This window comes from Engystomops pustulosus, chromosome 4 (assembly GCF_040894005.1).
Source record: "Engystomops pustulosus chromosome 4, aEngPut4.maternal, whole genome shotgun sequence".
Taxonomy (NCBI): domain Eukaryota; kingdom Metazoa; phylum Chordata; class Amphibia; order Anura; family Leptodactylidae; genus Engystomops; species Engystomops pustulosus.
The window spans coordinates 6,857,496-6,880,580 of record NC_092414.1 but is presented as its reverse complement, the minus strand read 5'-3'; the positions used below and the strand labels follow the sequence as shown (position 1 = coordinate 6,880,580).

General features: G+C 52.3%; 2 protein-coding genes across 2 annotated transcripts; one reads left to right on the top strand and one right to left on the bottom strand.

Moving 5' to 3' along the window:
- Positions 1-2,487: 2,487 nt before the first annotated feature.
- LOC140125861 (uncharacterized) lies at positions 2,488-18,134 on the bottom strand. The gene is made up of 3 exons (XM_072144737.1): positions 18,100-18,134; positions 13,759-15,807; positions 2,488-2,611 (listed from the first exon to the last, which is right to left on the bottom strand). Exons 1-2 carry the CDS (start codon positions 18,132-18,134, stop codon positions 14,736-14,738), a joined length of 1,107 nt encoding a protein of 368 aa, XP_072000838.1. The 3' UTR covers positions 2,488-2,611; positions 13,759-14,735.
- Positions 18,074-21,292, top strand: FBXL14 (F-box and leucine rich repeat protein 14). The gene has a single exon (XM_072144943.1). The coding sequence runs from the start codon at positions 18,361-18,363 to the stop codon at positions 19,564-19,566; it is 1,206 nt and encodes a 401-aa protein (XP_072001044.1). The 5' UTR covers positions 18,074-18,360; the 3' UTR covers positions 19,567-21,292.
- Positions 21,293-23,085: the final 1,793 nt, after the last annotated feature.

The following is a 23,085-nucleotide window of genomic DNA, read 5'->3' as shown; positions in this document are numbered from 1 at the left end:
CTGTCATCTGTATACAGGACCCCCATATACTGCACTATGTCACACTGTCATCTGTATACAGGACCCCCCCATATACTGCACTATGTCACACTGTCATCTGTATACAGGACCCCCCCATATACTGCACTATGTCACACTGTCATCTGTATACAGGACCCCCCATATACTGCACTATGTCACACTGTCATCTGTATACAGGACCCCCCCATATACTGCACTATGTCACACTGTCATCTGTATACAGGACCCCCCATATACTGCACTATGTCACACTGTCATCTGTATACAGGACCCCCCATATACTGCACTATGTCACACTGTCATCTGTATACAGGACCCCCCCATATACTGCACTATGTCACACTGTCATCTGTATACAGGACCCCCCCATATACTGCACTATGTCACACTGTCATCTGTATACAGGACCCCCCCATATACTGCACTATGTCACACTGTCATCTGTATACAGGACCCCCCATATACTGCACTATGTCACACTGTCATCTGTATACAGGACCCCCCCCATATACTGCACTATGTCACACTGTCATCTGTATACAGGACCCCCCATATACTGCACTATGTCACACTGTCATCTGTATACAGGACCCCCCATATACTGCACTATGTCACACTGTCATCTGTATACAGGACCCCCCATATACTGCACTATGTCACACTGTCATCTGTATACAGGACCCCCCATATACTGCACTATGTCACACTGTCATCTGTATACAGGACCCCCCCATATACTGCACTATGTCACACTGTCATCTGTATACAGGACCCCCCATATACTGCACTATGTCAAACTTGCCTCTGTATACAGGACCCCCCCCCATATACTGCACTATGTCACACTGTCATCTGTATACAGGACCCCCCATATACTACACTATGTCACACTGTCATCTGTATACAGGACCCCCCCATATACTGCACTATGTCACACTGTCATCTGTATACAGGACCCCCCATATACTGCACTATGTCACACTGTCATCTGTATACAGGACCCCCATATACTGCACTATGTCACACTGTCATCTGTATACAGGACCCCCCATATACTGCACTATGTCACACTGTCATCTGTATACAGGACCCCCCATATACTGCACTATGTCACACTGTCATCTGTATACAGGACCCCCCCATATACTGCACTATGTCACACTGTCATCTGTATACAGGACCCCCCATATACTGCACTATGTCACACTGTCATCTGTATACAGGACCCCCCCATATACTGCACTATGTCACACTGTCATCTGTATACAGGACCCCCCATATACTGCACTATGTCACACTGTCATCTGTATACAGGACCCCCCATATACTGCACTATGTCACACTGTCATCTGTATACAGGACCCCCCATATACTGCACTATGTCACACTGTCATCTGTATACAGGACCCCCCATATACTGCACTATGTCACACTGTCATCTGTATACAGGACCCCCATATACTGCACTATGTCACACTGTCATCTGTATACAGGACCCCCCCATATACTGCACTATGTCACACTGTCATCTGTATACAGGACCCCATAATACTGCACTATGTCACACTGTCATCTGTATACAGGACCCCCCATATACTGCACTATGTCACACTGTCATCTGTATACAGGACCCCCCCATATACTGCACTATGTCACACTGTCATCTGTATACAGGACCCCCCATATACTGCACTATGTCACACTGTCATCTGTATACAGGACCCCCCCATATACTGCACTATGTCACACTGTCATCTGTATACAGGACCCCCCCATATACTGCACTATGTCACACTGTCATCTGTATACAGGACCCCCATATACTGCACTATGTCACACTGTCATCTGTATACAGGACCCCCATATACTGCACATGTCACACTGTCATCTGTATACAGGACCCCCCATATACTGCACTATGTCACACTGTCATCTGTATACAGGACCCCCCATATACTGCACTATGTCACACTGTCATCTGTATACAGGACCCCCCCATATACTGCACTATGTCACACTGTCATCTGTATACAGGACCCCCATATACTGCACTATGTCACACTGTCATCTGTATACAGGACCCCCCCATATACTGCACTATGTCACACTGTCATCTGTATACAGGACCCCATATACTACACTATGTCACAATGTCATCTGTATACAGGACCCCCCCATATACTGCACTATGTCACACTGTCATCTGTATACAAGGACCCCCCCTATACTGCACTATGTCACACTGTCATCTGTATACAGGACCCCCATATACTACACTATGTCACAATGTCATCTGATATACAGGACCCCCATATACTGCACTATGTCACACTGTCATCTGTATACAGGACCCCCCCCCCCCATGCATATGACTCCTCCCCCTGAGCCCCCCTCATCCTTGTGCCCCTCTTCCTCTTCCCATCCTGTTACAATGTATCACACTCCGTGCATCAGGTACTCACCACCAGGAGTTGCCCCCCACCAGGGGCAGCAGGGCAGAGGTCAGCAGCAGTAGTAGCAGAGGTAAGTGCCCCCTCATGCTGCCCCCCGGACAGCTCGGCTCCAGCGATGTCCAGCAGCTCAGGGGTCCCTGCAGGAGAAGTGATGAGACTGATGAGTGAGGGTCCTGCCGGAGCACAGGAGGGGCTGCTCCCCTGCCGGCCGCCCCGGACACTGCACACACCCCCACCGCTCATTTACATTTTACTACCCGGGAAGTGAGAGGGCAAACACTGAGACACCAACAGAGAGACTGCAACATACAGAGAGAGAGAGACTGCAACACAGAGAGAGAGAGAGAGAGACTGCAACATACAGAGAGAGAGAGAGAGACTGCAACATACAGAGAGAGAGAGACTGCAACATACAGAGAGAGAGAGAGAGAGAGACTGCAACATACAGAGAGAGAGAGACTGCAACACAGAGAGAGAGAGAGAGAGACTGCAACATACAGAGAGAGAGAGAGAGAGACTGCAACATACAGAGAGAGAGAGACTGCAACATACAGAGAGAGAGAGAGAGAGAGACTGCAACATACAGGGAGAGAGAGAGAGACTGCAACATACAGGGAGAGAGAGAGAGACTGCAACATACAGGGAGAGAGCGAGAGACTGCAACAGGGAGAGAGAGAGACTGCAACAGGGAGAGAGAGAGAGACTGCAACATACAGAGAGAGAGACTGCAACATACAGAGAGAGAGAGAGACTGCAACATACAGGGAGAGAGAGAGAGACTGCAACATACAGAGAGAGAGAGAGAGAGACTGCAACATACAGAGAGAGAGAGAGACTGCAACAGGGAGAGAGAGACTGCAACCTACAGAGAGAGAGACTGCAACATACAGAGAGAGAGAGAGACTGCAACATACAGGAAAGAGAGAGAGACTGCAACATACAGAGAGAGAGAGAGAGAGAGACTGCAACATACAGAGAGAGAGAGAGAGAGACTGCAACAGGGAGAGAGAGAGAGACTGCAACAGGGAGAGAGAGAGAGACTGCAACGGAGAGAGAGAGAGAGAGAGAGAGAGACTGCAACAGGGAGAGAGAGAGAGAGACTGCAACATACAGAGAGAGAGAGACTGCAACATACAGAGAGAGAGAGAGAGAGACTGCAACATACAGAGAGAGAGAGAGAGAGAGACTGCAACATACAGAGAGAGAGAGAGACTGCAACATACAGAGAGAGAGAGAGAGAGACTGCAACATACAGAGAGAGAGAGAGAGAGACTGCCACATACAGGGAGAGAGAGAGAGACTGCAACATACAGAGAGAGAGAGAGAGACTGCAACATACAGGGAGAGAGAGAGAGACTGCAACATACAGAGAGAGAGAGAGAGAGAGTGCAACATACAGAGAGAGAGAGAGAGAGAGACTGCAACATACAGAGAGAGAGAGAGACTGCAACAGGGAGAGAGAGAGAAAAGAGAGAGACTGCAACAGGGAGAGAGAGAGAGAGAGAGAGACTGCAACAAGGGAGAGAGAGAGAGACTGCAACATACAGGAGAGAGAGAGACTGCAACATACAGAGAGAGAGAGACTGCAACATACAGAGAGAGAGAGAGAGACTGCAACATACAGAGAGAGAGAGAGAGAGAGACTGCAACATACAGAGAGAGAGAGAGAGACTGCAACATACAGGAGAGAGAGAGAGACTGCAACATACAGAGAGAGAAGAGACTGCAACATACAGAGAGAGAGAGAGACTGCAACATACAGAGAGAGAGAGAGACTGCACATACAGAGAGAGAGAGAGACTGCAACATACAGAGAGAGAGAGAGACTGCAACATACAGAGAGAGAGAGAGACTGCAACATACAGAGAAGAGAGAGAGAGACTGCAACATACAGAGAGAGAGAGAGACTGCAACATACAGAGAGAGAGAGAGACTGCAACATACAGAGAGAGAGAGAGACTGCAACATACAGAGAGAGAGAGAGAGAGACTGCAACATACAGAGAGAGAGAGAGACTGCAACATAGAGAGACTGCAACATACAGAGTGAGAGAGAGAGAGAGACTGCAACATACAGAGTGAGAGAGAGAGAGACTGCAACATACAGAGTGAGAGAGAGAGAGAGACTGCAACATACAGAGTGAGAGAGAGAGAGAGACTGCAACATACAGAGTGAGAGAGAGAGAGAGACTGCAACATACAGAGTGAGAGAGAGAGAGAGACTGCAACATACAGAGTGAGAGAGAGAGAGAGACTGCAACATACAGAGTGAGAGAGAGAGAGAGACTGCAACATACAGAGTGAGAGAGAGAGACTGCAACATACAGAGAGAGAGAGAGACTGCAACATACAGAGTGAGAGAGAGAGAGACTGCAACATACAGAGTGAGAGAGAGAGAGACTGCAACATACAGAGTGAGAGAGAGAGAGAGACTGCAACATACAGAGTGAGAGAGAGAGAGACTGCAACATACAGAGTGAGAGAGAGACTGCAACATACAGAGAGAGAGAGAGAGAGACTGCAACATACAGAGTGAGAGAGAGAGACTGCAACATACAGAGTGAGAGAGAGAGAGAGACTGCAACATACAGAGTGAGAGAGAGAGACTGCAACATACAGAGAGAGAGAGAGACTGCAACATACAGAGTGAGAGAGAGAGAGAGACTGCAACATACAGAGTGAGAGAGAGAGAGACTGCAACATACAGAGTGAGAGAGAGAGAGACTGCAACATACAGAGTGAGAGAGAGAGAGACTGCAACATACAGAGTGAGAGAGAGAGAGACTGCAACATACAGAGTGAGAGAGAGAGAGACTGCAACATACAGAGTGAGAGAGAGAGACTGCAACATACAGAGTGAGAGAGAGAGAGACTGCAACATACAGAGTGAGAGAGAGAGACTGCAACATACAGAGTGAGAGAGAGAGAGACTGCAACATACAGAGTGAGAGAGAGAGAGACTGCAACATACAGAGTGAGAGAGAGAGAGACTGCAACATACAGGGAGAGAGAGAGACTGCAACATACAGGGAGAGAGAGAGAGACTGCAACATACAGGGAGAGAGAGAGAGAGACTGCAACATACAGGAGAGAGAGAGAGACTGCAACATACAGGGAGAGAGAGAGACTGCAACATACAGAGAGAGAGAGAGAGACTGCAACATACAGAGAGAGAGAGAGACTGCAACATACAGAGAGAGAGAGAGAGACTGCAACATACAGAGAGAGAGAGAGAGAGACTGCAACATACAGGGAGAGAGAGAGAGACTGCAACATACAGAGAGAGAGAGAGAGAGAGACTGCAACATACAGAGAGAGAGAGAGAGAGACTGCAACATACAGAGAGAGAGAGAGACTGCAACATACAGAGAGAGAGAGAGAGAGAGACTGCAACATACAGAGAGAGAGAGAGAGACTGCAACATACAGGGAGAGAGAGAGAGACTGCAACATACAGAGAGAGACTGCAACATACAGGGAGAGAGAGAGAGACTGCAACATACAGGGAGAGAGAGAGACTGCAACATACAGGGAGAGAGAGAGAGACTGCAACATACAGGGAGAGAGAGAGACTGCAACATACAGAGAGAGAGAGAGACTGCAACATACAGGGAGAGAGAGAGACTGCAACATACAGAGAGAGAGAGAGACTGCAACATACAGAGAGAGAGAGAGACTGCAACATACAGAGAGAGAGAGAGACTGCAACATACAGAGAGAGAGAGAGACTGCAACATACAGAGAGAGAGAGAGACTGCAACATACAGAGAGAGAGAGAGACTGCAACATACAGAGAGAGAGAGAGACTGCAACATACAGAGAGAGAGAGAGACTGCAACATACAGGGAGAGAGAGAGACTGCAACATACAGAGAGAGAGAGAGAGACTGCAACATACAGAGAGAGAGAGAGAGACTGCAACATACAGAGAGAGAGAGAGACTGCAACATACAGAGAGAGAGAGAGACTGCAACATACAGAGAGAGAGAGAGACTGCAACATACAGAGAGAGAGAGAGACTGCAACATACAGAGAGAGAGAGAGACTGCAACATACAGAGAGAGAGAGAGACTGCAACATACAGAGAGAGAGAGAGACTGCAACATACAGGGAGAGAGAGAGACTGCAACATACAGGGAGAGAGAGAGACTGCAACATACAGAGAGAGAGAGAGACTGCAACATACAGGGAGAGAGAGAGACTGCAACATACAGGGAGAGAGAGAGAGAGAGAGAGAGAGAGAGAGAGACTGCAACATACAGAGAGAGAGAGAGACTGCAACATACAGAGTGAGAGAGAGAGAGACTGCAACATACAGAGTGAGAGAGAGAGAGACTGCAACATACAGAGAGAGAGAGAGAGACTGCAACATACAGGGAGAGAGAGAGAGACTGCAACATACAGGAGAGAGAGAGAGAGACTGCAACATACAGGGAGAGAGAGAGACTGCAACATACAGGGAGAGAGAGAGACTGCAACATACAGAGAGAGAGAGAGAGACTGCAACATACAGAGAGAGAGAGAGACTGCAACATACAGAGTGAGAGAGAGAGACTGCAACATACAGAGAGAGAGAGAGAGAGACTGCAACATACAGGGAGAGAGAGAGAGACTGCAACATACAGAGAGAGAGAGAGAGAGACTGCAACATACAGAGAGAGAGAGAGAGAGACTGCAACATACAGGGAGAGAGAGAGACTGCAACATACAGAGAGAGAGAGAGAGAGAGACTGCAACATACAGAGAGAGAGAGAGACTGCAACATACAGGGAGAGAGAGAGAGACTGCAACATACAGAGAGAGACTGCAACATACAGGGAGAGAGAGAGAGACTGCAACATACAGGGAGAGAGAGAGACTGCAACATACAGGGAGAGAGAGAGAGACTGCAACATACAGGGAGAGAGAGAGACTGCAACACAGAGAGAGAGAGACTGCAACATACAGGGAGAGAGAGAGACTGCAACATACAGAGAGAGAGAGAGACTGCAACATACAGAGAGAGAGAGAGACTGCAACATACAGAGAGAGAGAGAGACTGCAACATACAGAGAGAGAGAGAGACTGCAACATACAGAGAGAGAGAGAGACTGCAACATACAGAGAGAGAGAGAGACTGCAACATACAGAGAGAGAGAGAGACTGCAACATACAGAGAGAGAGAGAGACTGCAACATACAGGGAGAGAGAGAGACTGCAACATACAGAGAGAGAGAGAGAGACTGCAACATACAGAGAGAGAGAGAGAGACTGCAACATACAGAGAGAGAGAGAGACTGCAACATACAGAGAGAGAGAGAGACTGCAACATACAGAGAGAGAGAGAGACTGCAACATACAGAGAGAGAGAGAGACTGCAACATACAGAGAGAGAGAGAGACTGCAACATACAGAGAGAGAGAGAGACTGCAACATACAGAGAGAGAGAGAGACTGCAACATACAGAGAGAGAGAGAGACTGCAACATACAGGGAGAGAGAGAGACTGCAACATACAGGGAGAGAGAGAGACTGCAACATACAGAGAGAGAGAGAGACTGCAACATACAGGGAGAGAGAGAGACTGCAACATACAGGGAGAGAGAGAGAGAGAGAGAGAGAGAGAGAGAGACTGCAACATACAGAGAGAGAGAGAGACTGCAACATACAGAGTGAGAGAGAGAGAGACTGCAACATACAGAGTGAGAGAGAGAGAGACTGCAACATACAGAGAGAGAGAGAGAGAGACTGCAACATACAGAGAGAGAGAGAGAGAGACTGCAACATACAGGGAGAGAGAGAGACTGCAACATACAGAGTGAGAGAGACTGCAACATACAGGGAGAGAGAGAGACTGCAACATACAGGGAGAGAGAGAGACTGCAACATACAGGGAGAGAGAGAGACTGCAACATACAGAGAGAGAGAGAGACTGCAACATACAGAGAGAGAGAGAGACTGCAACATACAGAGAGAGAGACTGCAACATACAGAGAGAGAGACTGCAACATACAGAGAGAGAGACTGCAACATACAGAGAGAGAGACTGCAACATACAGAGAGAGAGAGACTGCAACATACAGAGTGAGAGAGAGAGAGACTGCAACATACAGAGTGAGAGAGAGAGAGACTGCAACATACAGAGTGAGAGAGAGAGAGACTGCAACATACAGAGTGAGAGAGAGAGAGACTGCAACATACAGAGAGAGAGAGAGAGAGACTGCAACATACAGGAGAGAGAGAGAGAGACTGCAACATACAGGGAGAGAGAGAGAGACTGCAACATACAGAGTGAGAGAGAGAGAGAGACTGCAACATACAGAGAGAGAGAGAGAGACTGCAACATACAGGGAGAGAGAGAGAGACTGCAACATACAGAGTGAGAGAGAGAGACTGCAACATACAGAGAGAGAGAGAGAGAGACTGCAACATACAGAGAGAGAGAGAGAGAGACTGCAACATACAGAGAGAGAGAGAGAGAGACTGCAACATACAGGGAGAGAGAGAGACTGCAACATACAGAGAGAGAGAGAGAGACTGCAACATACAGAGAGAGAGAGAGACTGCAACATACAGAGAGAGAGAGAGAGACTGCAACATACAGAGAGAGAGAGAGAGACTGCAACATACAGAGAGAGAGAGAGACTGCAACATACAGGGAGAGAGAGAGAGACTGCAACATACAGGGAGAGAGAGAGACTGCAACATACAGAGAGAGAGAGAGACTGCAACATACAGGGAGAGAGAGAGAGACTGCAACATACAGAGAGAGAGAGACTGCAACATACAGGGAGAGAGAGAGAGAGAGAGAGAGACTGCAACATACAGAGAGAGAGAGAGAGACTGCAACATACAGGGAGAGAGAGAGACTGCAACATACAGAGTGAGAGAGAGAGAGACTGCAACATACAGAGAGAGAGAGAGAGACTGCAACATACAGGGAGAGAGAGAGACTGCAACATACAGAGTGAGAGAGAGAGAGACTGCAACATACAGAGAGAGAGAGAGAGAGACTGCAACATACAGAGAGAGAGAGAGAGAGAGACTGCAACATACAGGGAGAGAGAGAGACTGCAACATACAGAGTGAGAGAGAGAGACTGCAACATACAGAGAGAGAGAGAGAGACTGCAACATACAGAGAGAGAGAGAGACTGCAACATACAGAGAGAGAGAGAGAGACTGCAACATACAGAGAGAGAGAGAGACTGCAACATACAGAGTGAGAGAGAGAGAGACTGCAACATACAGAGAGAGAGAGAGAGACTGCAACATACAGAGTGAGAGAGAGAGACTGCAACATACAGAGTGAGAGAGAGAGAGACTGCAACATACAGAGAGAGAGAGAGAGACTGCAACATACAGAGAGAGAGAGAGACTGCAACATACAGGGAGAGAGAGAGACTGCAACATACAGAGTGAGAGAGAGAGAGACTGCAACATACAGAGTGAGAGAGAGAGAGAGACTGCAACATACAGAGAGAGAGAGAGAGACTGCAACATACAGGGAGAGAGAGAGAGAGACTGCAACATACAGGGAGAGAGAGAGAGACTGCAACATACAGAGTGAGAGAGAGAGAGACTGCAACATACAGAGAGAGAGAGAGAGACTGCAACATACAGGGAGAGAGAGAGAGACTGCAACATACAGAGTGAGAGACTGCAACATACAGAGAGAGAGAGAGAGAGACTGCAACATACAGAGAGAGAGAGAGAGAGAGACTGCAACATACAGGGAGAGAGAGAGACTGCAACATACAGAGTGAGAGAGAGAGACTGCAACATACAGAGAGAGAGAGAGAGACTGCAACATACAGAGAGAGAGAGAGACTGCAACATACAGAGAGAGAGAGAGAGACTGCAACATACAGAGAGAGAGAGAGACTGCAACATACAGGGAGAGAGAGAGAGACTGCAACATACAGGGAGAGAGAGAGACTGCAACATACAGAGAGAGAGAGAGACTGCAACATACAGGGAGAGAGAGAGAGACTGCAACATACAGGGAGAGAGAGTGCAACATACAGAGAGAGAGAGACTGCAACATACAGGGAGAGAGAGAGAGAGAGAGAGAGACTGCAACATACAGAGAGAGAGAGAGAGACTGCAACATACAGGGAGAGAGAGAGACTGCAACATACAGAGTGAGAGAGAGAGAGACTGCAACATACAGAGAGAGAGAGAGAGACTGCAACATACAGGGAGAGAGAGAGACTGCAACATACAGAGTGAGAGAGAGAGAGACTGCAACATACAGAGAGAGAGAGAGAGAGACTGCAACATACAGAGAGAGAGAGAGAGAGAGAGACTGCAACATACAGGGAGAGAGAGAGACTGCAACATACAGAGTGAGAGAGAGAGACTGCAACATACAGAGAGAGAGAGAGAGACTGCAACATACAGAGAGAGAGAGAGACTGCAACATACAGAGAGAGAGAGAGAGACTGCAACATACAGAGAGAGAGAGAGACTGCAACATACAGGGAGAGAGAGAGACTGCAACATACAGAGTGAGAGAGAGAGAGACTGCAACATACAGAGAGAGAGAGAGAGACTGCAACATACAGGGAGAGAGAGAGACTGCAACATACAGAGTGAGAGAGAGAGAGACTGCAACATACAGAGAGAGAGAGAGACTGCAACATAAAAGGAGAGACTGCCACATACAAGGAGAGACTGCCAGAGAACATGATAGGGCACATGTAGAGAGACATCCTCAGACCCCCCAGAGGGCAAACACAGCCAGAGACAGTCACAGGCCCCTGCAGGGCAAACACAACCCGAGACTTGGAGAGACTGTTACATATTGGGGGGAGACAGATAAGACCCCATATATATATATGTGTGTATATACTGTCCCTTGTTATTGGGTCAACATCTGGAGAAACCAAATAGACCTTAGAGGGGGAGAGACAGTCTAGAGAGACCCTGCTGGGAGTTGTAGTGACTCCGGGCACAGGTACAGCAGCTGGTGGCCCCCAGACCCGGAGATAAGGCGCCCCGTCTGCCCCCCTGGCGGTGCCACATTTATCCAAACACATCACCGCAGGGAAAGTTACACTTGGCAGGTGCCACGTATCCCCCCCCACCCCTGGGCTCACCACTGAGGGGATACATCACATCGGACCTGGTACCGTCCAGGATCAATACACACGGTCTGCAGCTGTGCACCCAAAGATCCGCTTAACCCCTTGCGTCCCGAAGAGCCCCAAATACAGAACTAATAAAAAGTAATCCGGAAGTATCCGACGGGGTTTAATATGATTCTGTTACACACTGAGGTTTCTTATGTATTATCAGGCCATTGTTTATGAAGTTAGTAGCAGCAGGACTGTGAAATATGGATTTCTATTCCAGCGTTGTACTGGTGATATGTCCTCAGCAAGTAGCATTGGGTATAGTCCCCCGAGAGATGTGTAATCAGACCTTTGTCCATGTCCTCCTTCCTTCTAAAAACAAAATCAACTTTTAAATTTATGCTAATGAACCTGAAATGTTACCGAAGCCCCTCTGTGCTGTAGCTTTACAGGCTGTTACACTGTCTCCCCTCTGACTGGTTTAATCTTAGGGGACGTGCTCCTGCACATTGTAACAGCTGCTGATTCTGCAGCACAGAGGAGCTCGGGTAACACCCCCAGGCTTATTACCATAATTGTGAAAGTTGATTTTAGAAGGATGGAGGCCATGGATAAGAAAGATCAGGATGGATTCTGGGATATTTCCTTTAAATACTACAACAGTCACATAACTCATTGTGAGGGGCTGTGCAGAGGCTCAGTGCCCAGCAGTGTAAGGACATGTCCTGCATTCACTCCACACAATCTGCATTTTCGGGGGCCCCGGTCTATACCTGATGTGTTAGTGCCCGGCTGTCATGGAGGTTGGCGTCTGTTTGCCCCCTCCTGGCCAGCAGATGCCCGGGGGCAGGTGATCTGTGGACGTTCTGCCACATACCTGTATGACATCAGCGGTGCCGTCCCCTATACAGAGAGACGGACGGAGATTTATGGGATTGGTTTTTGGCGCCCCCTTCGGAAACTTGTCTAATGGAGCGTGAGGGATGAGGACTGCACAGCGCCCCCTGCTGGACACTCACCAGAGCACACACTCAGCGCCCCCTGCTGGACACTCACCAGAGCACACACTCAGCGCCCCCTGCTGGACACTCACCAGAGCACACACTCGGCGCCCCCTGCTGGACACTCACCAGAGCACACACTCGGCGCCCCCTGCTGGACACTCACCAGAGCACACACTCAGCGCCCCCTGCTGGACACTCACCAGAGCACACACTCGGCGCCCCCTGCTGGACACTCACCAGGGCACACACTCAGCGCCCCCTGCTGGACACTCACCAGAGCACACACTCGGCGCCCCTGCTGGACACTCACCAGGGCACACTCTCGGCGCCCCCTGCTGGACACTCACCAGAGCACACACTCGGCGCCCCCTGCTGGACACTCACCAGGGCACACTCTCGGCGCCCCCTGCTGGACACTCACCAGAGCACACACTCGGCGCCCCCTGCTGGACACTCACCAGGGCATACACTCGGCGCCCCCTGCTGGACACTCACCAGAGCACACACTCGGCGCCCCCTGCTGGACACTCACCAGAGCACACACTCAGCGCCCCCTGCTGGACACTCACCAGAGCACACACTCAGCGCCCCCTGCTGGACACTCACCAGGGCACACACTCAGCGCCCCCTGCTGGACACTCACCAGAGCACACACTCGGCGCCCCCTGCTGGACACTCACCAGGGCACACTCTCGGCGCCCCCTGCTGGACACTCACCAGAGCACACACTCGGCGCCCCCTGCTGGACACTCACCAGAGCACACACTCGGCGCCCCCTGCTGGACACTCACCAGGGCACACACTCAGCGCCCCCTGCTGGACACTCACCAGGGCACACACTCAGCGCCCCCTGCTGGACACTCACCAGGGCACACACTCAGCGCCCCCTGCTGGACACTCACCAGGGCACATACTCAGCGCCCTCCACTATTGCAATCCCCTATACTGTTTGTCCATTGAGTGACTAGATGTCTCGTGCCCACGTTACGCCCTGAATGGCTCACCCCTCTCCTGCCAGTGCCCCTTCTGCTATCAGGGTTTAGTCATTGGCATTGCAGACGTGACGTGACCCGTTCCGTAACGGATCTGATGGGATCTCTCTTATCTCCAGACGCCTCTTCTGCTGCAGTCACCACATTGTGGGGCATAGAGCGACCCCTACTGGCAAAGGGGGGGAACTGCACCCTGGTAGATGGGAATGGATCTACACCATTGTTAGACATTCGTACCTAGAAGGAGCGCGGCCTCGCAGGGAAGAGACAGCGTTATCCTGCGCCAGATTCATCATGAGGGAGCAGAGAAGTGTCTAGTCCTGCCCTGGTCTAATCACCGGCCCGACATTACATCTCCCACATTGTCACTTCATGTTGACTACAGAACATGTGCAGTTTGCCAACTGTCCACTAGAGGACGCCACCTGTATGATCACACAGTGCAGCCAAATATTAATAAGTACAACAGATATGTGAGACAGGTCAGGGCTAAAATCTCCATAGTGTAACATCGCTGTGTGCATTATCCCTGCACCACCACACCGCTGTCTCCTGTCCTTACTATCGCTCCTCCTGGTCCCCTGTGTCTCGATCGCTCCTCCTGGCCTCCCTGCTCCCCAGTCTCCTGTCCTTCTGTTGCTCCTCCTGGCCTCCCTGCTCCCCTAGTCTCCTGTCCTTCTGTTGCTCCTCCTGGCCTCCCTGCTCCCCAGTCTCCTGTCCTTCTGTTGCTCCTCCTGGCCTCCCTGCTCCCCAGTCTCCTGTCCTTCTGTTGCTCCTCCTGGCCTCCCTGCTCCCCTAGTCTCCTGTCCTCCTGTTGCTCCTCCTGGCCTCCCTGCTCCCCTAGTCTCCTGTCCTTCTGTTGCTCCTCCTGGCCTCCCTGCTCCCCAGTCTCCTGTCCTCCTGTTGCTCCTCCTGGCCTCCCTGCTCCCCTAGTCTCCTGTCCTTCTGTTGCTCCTCCTGGCCTCCCTGCTCCTCTAGTCTCCTGTCCTCCTGTTGCTCCTCCTGGCCTCCCTGCTCCCTAGTCTTCTGTTGCTCCTCCTGGCCTCCCTACTTCCCTGTCCTTCTGGCCTCCCTGCTCCCCAGTCTCCTGTCCTTCTGTTGCTCCTCCTGGCCTCCCTGCTCCCCTAGTCTCCTGTCCTCCTGTTGCTCCTCCTGGCCTCCCTGCTCCCCTAGTCTCCTGTCCTTCTGTTGCTCCTCCTGTCCTCACTGCTCCTCTAGTCTCCTGTCCTTCTGTTGCTCCTCCTGGCCTCCCTGCTCCCAGTCTCCTGTCCTTCTGTTGCTCTTCCTGGCCTCCCTGCTCCCCAGTCTCCTGTCCTCCTGTTGCTCCTCCTGGCCTCCCCTCTTCTTCTGTCCTTCTGTTGCTCCTCCTGGCCTCCCTGCTCCCCAGTCTCCTGTCCTCCTGTTCTCCCTACTTCCCTGTCCTTCTGGCCTCCCTGCTCCCCAGTCTCCTGTCCTTCTGTTGCTCCTCCTGGCCTCCCTGCTCCCCTAGTCTCCTGTCCTCCTGTTGCTCCTCCTGGCCTCCCTGCTCCCCTAGTCTCCTGTCCTTCTGTTGCTCCTCCTGTCCTCACTGCTCCTCCAGTCTCCTGTCCTTCTGTTGCTCCTCCTGGCCTCCCTGCTCCCTTGTCTCCTGTTGCTCCTCCTGGCCTCCCTACTTCCCTGTCCTTCTGGCCTCCCTGCTCCCCAGTCTCCTGTCCTTCTGTTGCTCCTCCTGGCCTCCCTGCTCCCCTAGTCTCCTGTCCTCCTGTTGCTCCTCCTGGCCTCCCTGCTCCCCTAGTCTCCTGTCCTTCTGTTGCTCCTCCTGTCCTTCTGTTGCTCCTCCTGGCCTCCCTGCTCCCAGTCTCCTGTCCTTCTGTTGCTCCTCCTGGCCTCCCTGCTCCTCTAGTCTCCTGTCCTTCTGTTGCTCCTCCTGGCCTCCCTGCTCCTCTAGTCTCCTGTCCTCCTGTTGCTCCTCCTGGCCTCCCTACTTCCCTGTCCTTCTGGCCTCCCTGCTCCCCAGTCTCCTGTCCTTCTGTTGCTCCTCCTGGCCTCCCTGCTCCCCTAGTCTCCTGTCCTCCTGTTGCTCCTCCTGGCCTCCCTGCTCCCCCAGTCTCCTGTCCTTCTGTTGCTCCTCCTGGCCTTCCTGCTCCCCAGTCTCCTGTCCTCCTGTTGCTCCTCCTGGCCTCCCCTCTTCTTCTGTCCTTCTGTTGCTCCTCCTGGCCTCCCCTCTTCTTCTGTCCCTCTGTTGCTCCCCCTGGCCTCCCCTCTTCTTCTGTCCCTCTGTTGCTCCTCCTGGCCTCCCCTCTTCTTCTGTCCCTCTGTTGCTCCCCCTGGCCTCCCCTCTTCTTCTGTCCCTCTGTTGCTCCTCTTGGCCTCCCCTCTTCTTCTGTCCCTCTGTTGCTCCTCCTGGCCTCCCCTCTTCTTATGTCCCTTTGTTGCTCCTCCTGGCCTCCCCTCTTCTTCTGTCCCTCTGTTGCTCCTCTTGGCCTCCCCTCTTCTTCTGTCCTTCTGTTGCTCCTCCTGGCCTCCCCTCTTCTTCTGTCCCTCTGTTGCTCCTCCTGGCCTCCCCTCTTCTTCTGTCCCTCTGTTGCTCCTCCTGGCCTCCCCTCTTCTTCTGTCCTTCTGTTGCTCCTCCTGGCCTCCCCTCTTCTTCTGTCCCTCTGTTGCTCCTCCTGGCCTCCCCTCTTCTTCTGTCCCTCTGTTGCTCCTCCTGGCCTCCCCTCTTCTTCTGTCCCTCTGTTGCTCCCCCTGGCCTCCCCTCTTCTTCTGTCCTTCTGTTGCTCCTCCTGGCCTCCCCTCTTCTTCTGTCCCTCTGTTGCTCCTCCTGGCCTCCCCTCTTCTTCTGTCCCTCTGTTGCTCCTCTTGGCCTCCCCTTTTCTTCTGTCCCTCTGTTGCTCCTCCTGGCCTCCCCTCTTCTTCTGTCCCTCTGTTGCTCCTCTTGGCCTCCCCTTTTCTTCTGTCCCTCTGTTGCTCCTCCTGGCCTCCCCTCTTCTTCTGTCCCTCTGTTGCTCCTCCTGGCCTCCCCTCTTCTTCTGTCCCTCTGTTGCTCCTCCTGGCCTCCCCTCTGTTGCTCCTCCTGGCCTCCCCTCTGTTGCTCCTCCTGGCCTCCCCTCTGTTGCTCCTCCTGGCCTCCCCTCTGTTGCTCCTCCTGGCCTCCCCTCTGTTGCTCCTCCTGGCCTCCCCTCTGTTGCTCCTCCTGGCCTCCCCTCTGTTGCTCCTCCTGGCCTCCCCTCTTCTTCTGTCCCTCTGTTGCTCCTCCTGGCCTCCCCTCTTTTGCTCCTCCTGGCCTCCCCTCTGTTGCTCCTCCTGGCCTCCCCTCTTCTTCTGTCCCTCTGTTGCTCCCCCTGGCCTCCCCTCTTCTTCTGTCCCTCTGTTGCTCCCCCTGGCCTCCCCTCTTCTTCGGTCCCTCTGTTGCTCCTCCTGGCCTCCCCTCCTCTTCGGTCCCTCTGTTGCTCCTCCTGGCCTCCCCTCTTCTTCGGTCCCTCTGTTGCTCCTCCTGGCCTCCCCTCTTCTTCGGTCCCTCTGTTGCTCCTCCTGGCCTCCCCTCTTCTTCTGTCCCTCTGTTGCTCCTCCTGGCCTCCCCTCTTCTTCTGTCCCTCTGTTGCTCCTCCTGGCCTCCCCTCTTCTTCTGTCCCTCTGTTGCTCCTCCTGGCCTCCCCTCTTCTTCTGTCCCTCTGTTGCTCCTCCTGGCCTCCCCTCTTCTTCTGTCCCTCTGTTGCTCCCCCTGGCCTCCCCTCTTCTTCTGTCCCTCTGTTGCTCCCCCTGGCCTCCCCTCTTCTTCTGTCCCTCTGTTGCTCCTCTTGGCCTCCCCTCTTCTTCTGTCCCTCTGTTGCTCCTCTTGGCCTCCCCTCTTCTTCTGTTGCTCCTCTTGGCCTCCCCTCTTCTTCTGTTGCTCCTCCTGGCCTCCCCTCTTCTTCTGTCCCTCTGTTGCTCCTCTTGGCCTCCCCTCTTCTTCTGTCCCTCTGTTGCTCCCCCTAGCCTCCCCTCTTCTTCTGTCCCTCTGTTGCTCCTCTTGGCCTCCCCTCTTCTTCTGTTGCTCCTCCTGGCCTCCCCTCTTCTTCTGTCCCTCTGTTGCTCCTCCTGGCCTCCCCTCTTCTTCTGTCCCTCTGTTGCTCCTCCTGGCCTCCCCTCTTCTTCTGTCCCTCTGTTGCTCCTCCTGGCCTCCCCTCTTCTTCTGTCCCTCTGTTGCTCCTCCTGGCCTCCCCTCTTCTTCTGTCCCTCTGTTGCTCCTCTTGGCCTCCCCTCTTCTTCTGTCCCTCTGTTGCTCCCCCTGGTCCCCTATATGTCCCCTCCTCCTGGTCCCTTTTATCTCTCCTTCTACAGTCCCTCTGTCCCCCCCCCCTCTGTCCCCCCGTCCCTCCTGTCACACTCCGGTGTCTGTATAAGATATCCGCCCCTGAGAGGGTTAATCAGGAAGGAGGCGGAGAGCCGGAGCAGGAGGGGGCGGTCACTATGGTAACATTCCTCCTGCGCTGAGACAAAGAAGCCTCAGGCCCCGCCTCCCCACAAGCTCCCGAGCGCGCCGGGGCCGGCGCCTGCGCAGTGCGGCAGACAGTTTTCCCAGCCCCGCCCCCGGCGCCTGCGCACACGGCGTTCTGTTACGAAGACGGCAGCGCGCACGTAAACGACGTCAGCATCGAGCACGTCGCGTATTAACGGTCCAGTCAGGGCTCCGGCCGGCGGCTGCTGCTGTATTCCGCTGAGAGACCGGAGAGCGAGAGAGAAGGCGAGAGCAGCGGGAGATGCCGGGGCGCCGCCATGCGGAGGAGAGCGGGAGCGCGCCCTGAGGAGAGCGCCCGCTGAGAGAGGAGAGAGCGCGCACCCCCCAGGCCGCGGCCTAGTCCCGGAGGCTATGCCGGCAGGATGGAGAGCCACGTCTCGTGCCTGTTCCCGGAGCTGCTCGCCATGATCTTCAGCTACCTGGACGTCCGCGACAAGGGCCGCGCGGCGCAGGTGTGTGCGGCCTGGCGGGACGCGGCCTACCACAAGTCGGTGTGGCGGGGCACCGAGGCCAAGCTGCACCTCCGCCGCGCCAACCCGTCGCTCTTCCCGAGCCTGCAGGCGCGCGGCATCCGGCGGGTGCAGATCCTCAGCCTGCGCCGCTCCCTGAGCTACGTCATCCAGGGCCTGCCCGACATCCAGAGCCTGAACCTGAGCGGCTGCTACAACCTGACGGACAACGGGCTGGGCCACGCCTTCGTGCAGGAGATCCCCTCCCTGCGGGCCCTCAACCTGAGCCTGTGCAAGCAGATCACGGACAGCAGCCTGGGCCGCATCGCCCAGTACCTCAAGCGCCTGGAGGTGCTGGAGCTGGGGGGCTGCTCCAACATCACCAACACGGGGCTCCTGCTCATCGCCTGGGGGCTGCACGGCCTCAAGAGCCTCAACCTGCGCAGCTGCCGCCACGTCTCTGACGTGGGCATCGGCCACCTGGCCGGCATGACCCGCAGCGCCGCCGAGGGCTGCCTGAGCCTGGAGCAGCTCACCCTGCAGGACTGCCAGAAACTCACCGACCTGGCCCTCAAGCACATCTCCCGGGGGCTGCAGGGGCTCCGCGTGCTCAACCTCAGCTTCTGCGGAGGCATCTCGGACGCCGGGCTGCTGCACCTGTCCCACATGCGCGGACTCAAGAGCCTCAACCTCCGCAGCTGCGACAACATCAGCGACACGGGCATCATGCACCTGGCCATGGGCAGCTTCCTGCGACTCACCGGCCTGGACGTCTCCTTCTGTGATAAAGTGGGCGACCAGAGCCTGGCCTACATCGCCCAAGGCTTGTACGGACTCAAGTCCCTGTCCCTCTGCTCCTGTCACATCAGCGACGACGGCATCAACCGCATGGTGCGGCAGATGCACGCCCTGAGGACCCTGAACATCGGACAGTGTGTCCGCATCACCGACAAGAGCCTGGAGCTCATAGCCGAGCACCTGGTGCAGCTGACTGGCATCGACCTGTACGGGTGCACCCGCATCACCAAGAGGGGACTGGAGCGCATCACGCAGCTGCCTTGCCTCAAAGTGCTCAACCTGGGGCTCTGGCAGATGACCGAAAGTGAGAAAGTCAGGTGAGGGCCGCCGTGCCCAGCTCCGTGCCACCACAGAGACTTGTAGGACTGATGCGTTATACTGCCTGAGAGGGCCGCAAGAGCTGGGCTACCAATGGTATTGGAAGGAGCTCCCCGCTGTGTGGCATGGGTCACCTGCTAACCGTACCCATCATGGTGCTAGTGTGCGCTAAACTATTGTGATCCCCACGGGCAGCAGGGACCACTGTGCTCCGGTCCCTACTTCTCACGGGGTCGGCATATTTTAGGCTGCCGAATTACTTTTGCTACCTCTGCTCCTCCTCATTTACATGTGACCCTATAAATTTGTGACATGTAAATGAGGGGGCGCTCAGAAGTAGCAGGAAACCTAATACTAGTGATAGAAGCCTCGGCCGGGGTCATAGCGGGTAGTAGGTAACCCACGCCAACCTCCAGCACAAGGAAGGGTTAATGGGGGGAGCTGCACCCGTAACATTTCTGAAACTTTTAGACTATATTTTTTTTCTATGTTTGTTTTGTAAGTAGATGGAACTTTCCAGTAAAGAAACTTTTATCCGACACATTCCCACCCATCCCCCTCCCCGCAGACGGGGGCTTCATGGTATTCCTTATGGCCGGCTACCTCGTTTTTACTTTGTTTTTGACCTCTTCTGTTTGTAGTGCCTAAACTGGAAAGCTGTCGTCTGTCTTTTTCTTTTCTTCTGTTATTTGCTCCTATTTACATTTCCGCTCCCATCGTTATAACAAAAATCTGTTCCCCCCCCCCCAAATCCTGTGCCCGGATTAAATGGAGCTTTGGTCTTTAATTTAACCCAATCATCCGCTGCCAAGTATCTCGGTCCTCCTCCTGAGTGGTCTTACAGAGGCAACTTTTCGTAAAGCTACAAGAGGGGGCGCTATAGAGTCTATGACCATTAGGGAACGATAGATGTCCCAGACAGTATTTGCCCCAAACACAACCTGGGGTACATTTACACATCGCAGAATGTTACTCTATGGACAAATCCACGGCAGATCTGTCTGCAGAACATCGCATCTGTATTATACTTGTGATCTGTCTAGAGTAATAATCGGGCTGTGTGTGAAGCCCCCACCCCCGGGACTTAGATGTAAGCGACAAGATTCTCCCCTCTCTCCCCCCCCCCCCCACCCCCTCAGTTTTATAAACTGTTAGTTCCCATATTTTGCACTCCGGAGTTTCCCCACAATCCACGTCACCCACGGCTGGAAGTTTTCTTAAACTTTTTTTTTTTTTCTTTTAAGTTTTTTTGACCAATTTGAGTTTAGGAATTGAAGTGCAGATCTTGCCTTTCTTAACTCTTGCTGCTGAAGGACGATGCAGAGCCGAGCTCCGCCTGATGACGATAGTCAAATTATATATGCAAACATCAGACTGTCCCCCTCCCCCTCCCCCCTGACATGACTGCACCGGAGCACAAGCCTTGGGCGGTCTCAGATTAGGGTTAGTTTCTGTCCTCACCCCCTTCTCTTCTGTGGATCACATGCAGCTTCTTGTTACTGGACTATGTTGGTATTTTCTATCACCCCCCCCCCCCCCCCCTCCATGTCCTAAACATCTCCACAGTTGGATCTCACCTAGAAAACGTGCCGAAAATTTCATTGTACTGTCTGTGAATTTGTATAAAAGATCCTCCGAGAAAAAAAAAACGCTTTATATTCTTACAGTTAAAAGGTTAAACGGATATTTATATAATAAAAGAGGAAATATGATGTATGTTTTTGAGAAATCTGCTGTCCGCGTGTTTTATAAGGGGGGGAGGCCGCCGGATATTGCATAATGGTGGTGGCTGCTGATCGGATGTTTGTACAGTGGGGAGGGGCATGCTGGGAGCAGGATGATGGTAGGTAGAAGATCACTGCCACCACCACTGGAGATGAGTGCACCTAATGGTTGGGTTCAGGACTCCCGCCCGGCCAGTTGAAAAGGGGGTCATTTGTTTGGCCACCAGGACATCCGGGTCAGGGGACTGACCCTGACCATGGGGTTCACTCATCTCACTATGGATGAAACACATGGAGTCACGGTCTATGGGATGCCCAATGTGAACACTAGTCTGTACAAGCCTTAAAGGGGTCCTGATCCTGACTGCAATCTCCAACACTCCCATAATATTAAATGGAGCGGCAGGATCACTTGGGATCGGTGAGGGGGGGTCCTAGCGGTAGGACCCTCTCCCATTAGCTTGTTATTGATTATACAGCATCAGGGAATGAATGGAGCTCTAGAAATATTGTCATGTGAGCAAAAAACCCCTTTAACGTCTCCATCATTCAAACCCTTAAAGGGATTGCTAAAATATCAACAGGTGAGGGGGGGGTCAGTAGGAGGTTTGGGTCCCCCCACAGATCACAGCAAGTGCTCGTGCTGCTCCATTCATCTCTATGGCGCCGACTGAGATAACCGAGCGCTGTGCTCTATCTCCATCAGTTACATTGGTGCACAATGGCAGCACAATGCACCCCCTGTTCTTGTGATCCGTGGGGGTCCCTTAACTGAGACTGCACCGATCATAAGTGACTTGTCACTGGACATTTACTGCTTTTATAGGAGCCCAAAGGGGATGAAAACCCCAGGGGCAAAGTTTACTAAACTGAACGTCCATCGTGACCCAAGTACAGAGCAGCGATTTGTTATTGGGTTTACACCTCGTCCTACACACAAGTCATCTTACAGTTATAGGAAAGGAGAACTACAACTCCCAGCATGCATCGGTATATAACACAGCATTGACTGTTCTACAGAGTTATCAGTCCCACACAATCCCCCTAATAAATGAGGGAAGGTCCTTAATAATCGATGAGGACCCGGATAAAGATGGGGTCTGGGCATGATTTTGCTCTGACCTGCAGGGGGAGCTATTTAGCTACTAATTGTGGATTGAGCACAGCTGACAATCACCACACACGCAGTATAGATAATATATAACCCAATACAATTCAATCATTACTAACCCTGTGCAGAGAACACCGGGAAATAAATAAGGATATTTACACATCCAACTAGACACAAAATGATCAAAAAGTCACATTTCCACCACCTCAACACCACTTAGAAGACAAAGCAAAAACAAGTCATTTTTCTCTCCATATGAGTTTTTATCCAGCAAAATTCTTCAAACATAAAAAAGCCATACAAACTATTTTTGCATTCCTGCCTAAAAAAAAAAGTTAATGAAATGTAAGTCATGGGATATATACACCCCAAAATACAGTGTTATACCCCTGGAGGGGTGTAGTGTACAAATAGGGTCACTTTTTTAGAGGTTTCTCTTGTTCTTCTATTATAGGCTCAGTAAATGCCTCATTGCCACTAAACTTTATTTTAAGCACAATTTGCCCTCCAGAAGTGCGATGGCGCCCCCTGCCTTCTGCCCCTGTTATGGCCCCATAAAGTGGGGTATTGCCTGGCTCCAGAGAAACTGCACAACACAACAACACAGGCCCGAGATGCGTTTTCTCATTTCATCCTGCATCAACAACAAAATTCTAGAGCAAAATTTTGTCAAAATTTTAAAATTCC

Excerpts from the sequence above, each read along its gene's own strand:
- LOC140125861 (XM_072144737.1), bottom strand. The coding sequence starts at position 18,134 with ATGCTGACGTCGTTTACGTGCGCGCTGCCGTCTTC. Across the intron at positions 15,808-18,099 it reads ACGTGCGCGCTGCCGTCTTC|AAGAAGAGGGGAGGCCAGGA; the intron begins GTAACAGAACGC and ends ACAGAGGGACAG.
- FBXL14 (XM_072144943.1), top strand. The coding sequence starts at position 18,361 with ATGGAGAGCCACGTCTCGTGCCTGTTCCCGGAGCTGCTCGCCATGATC.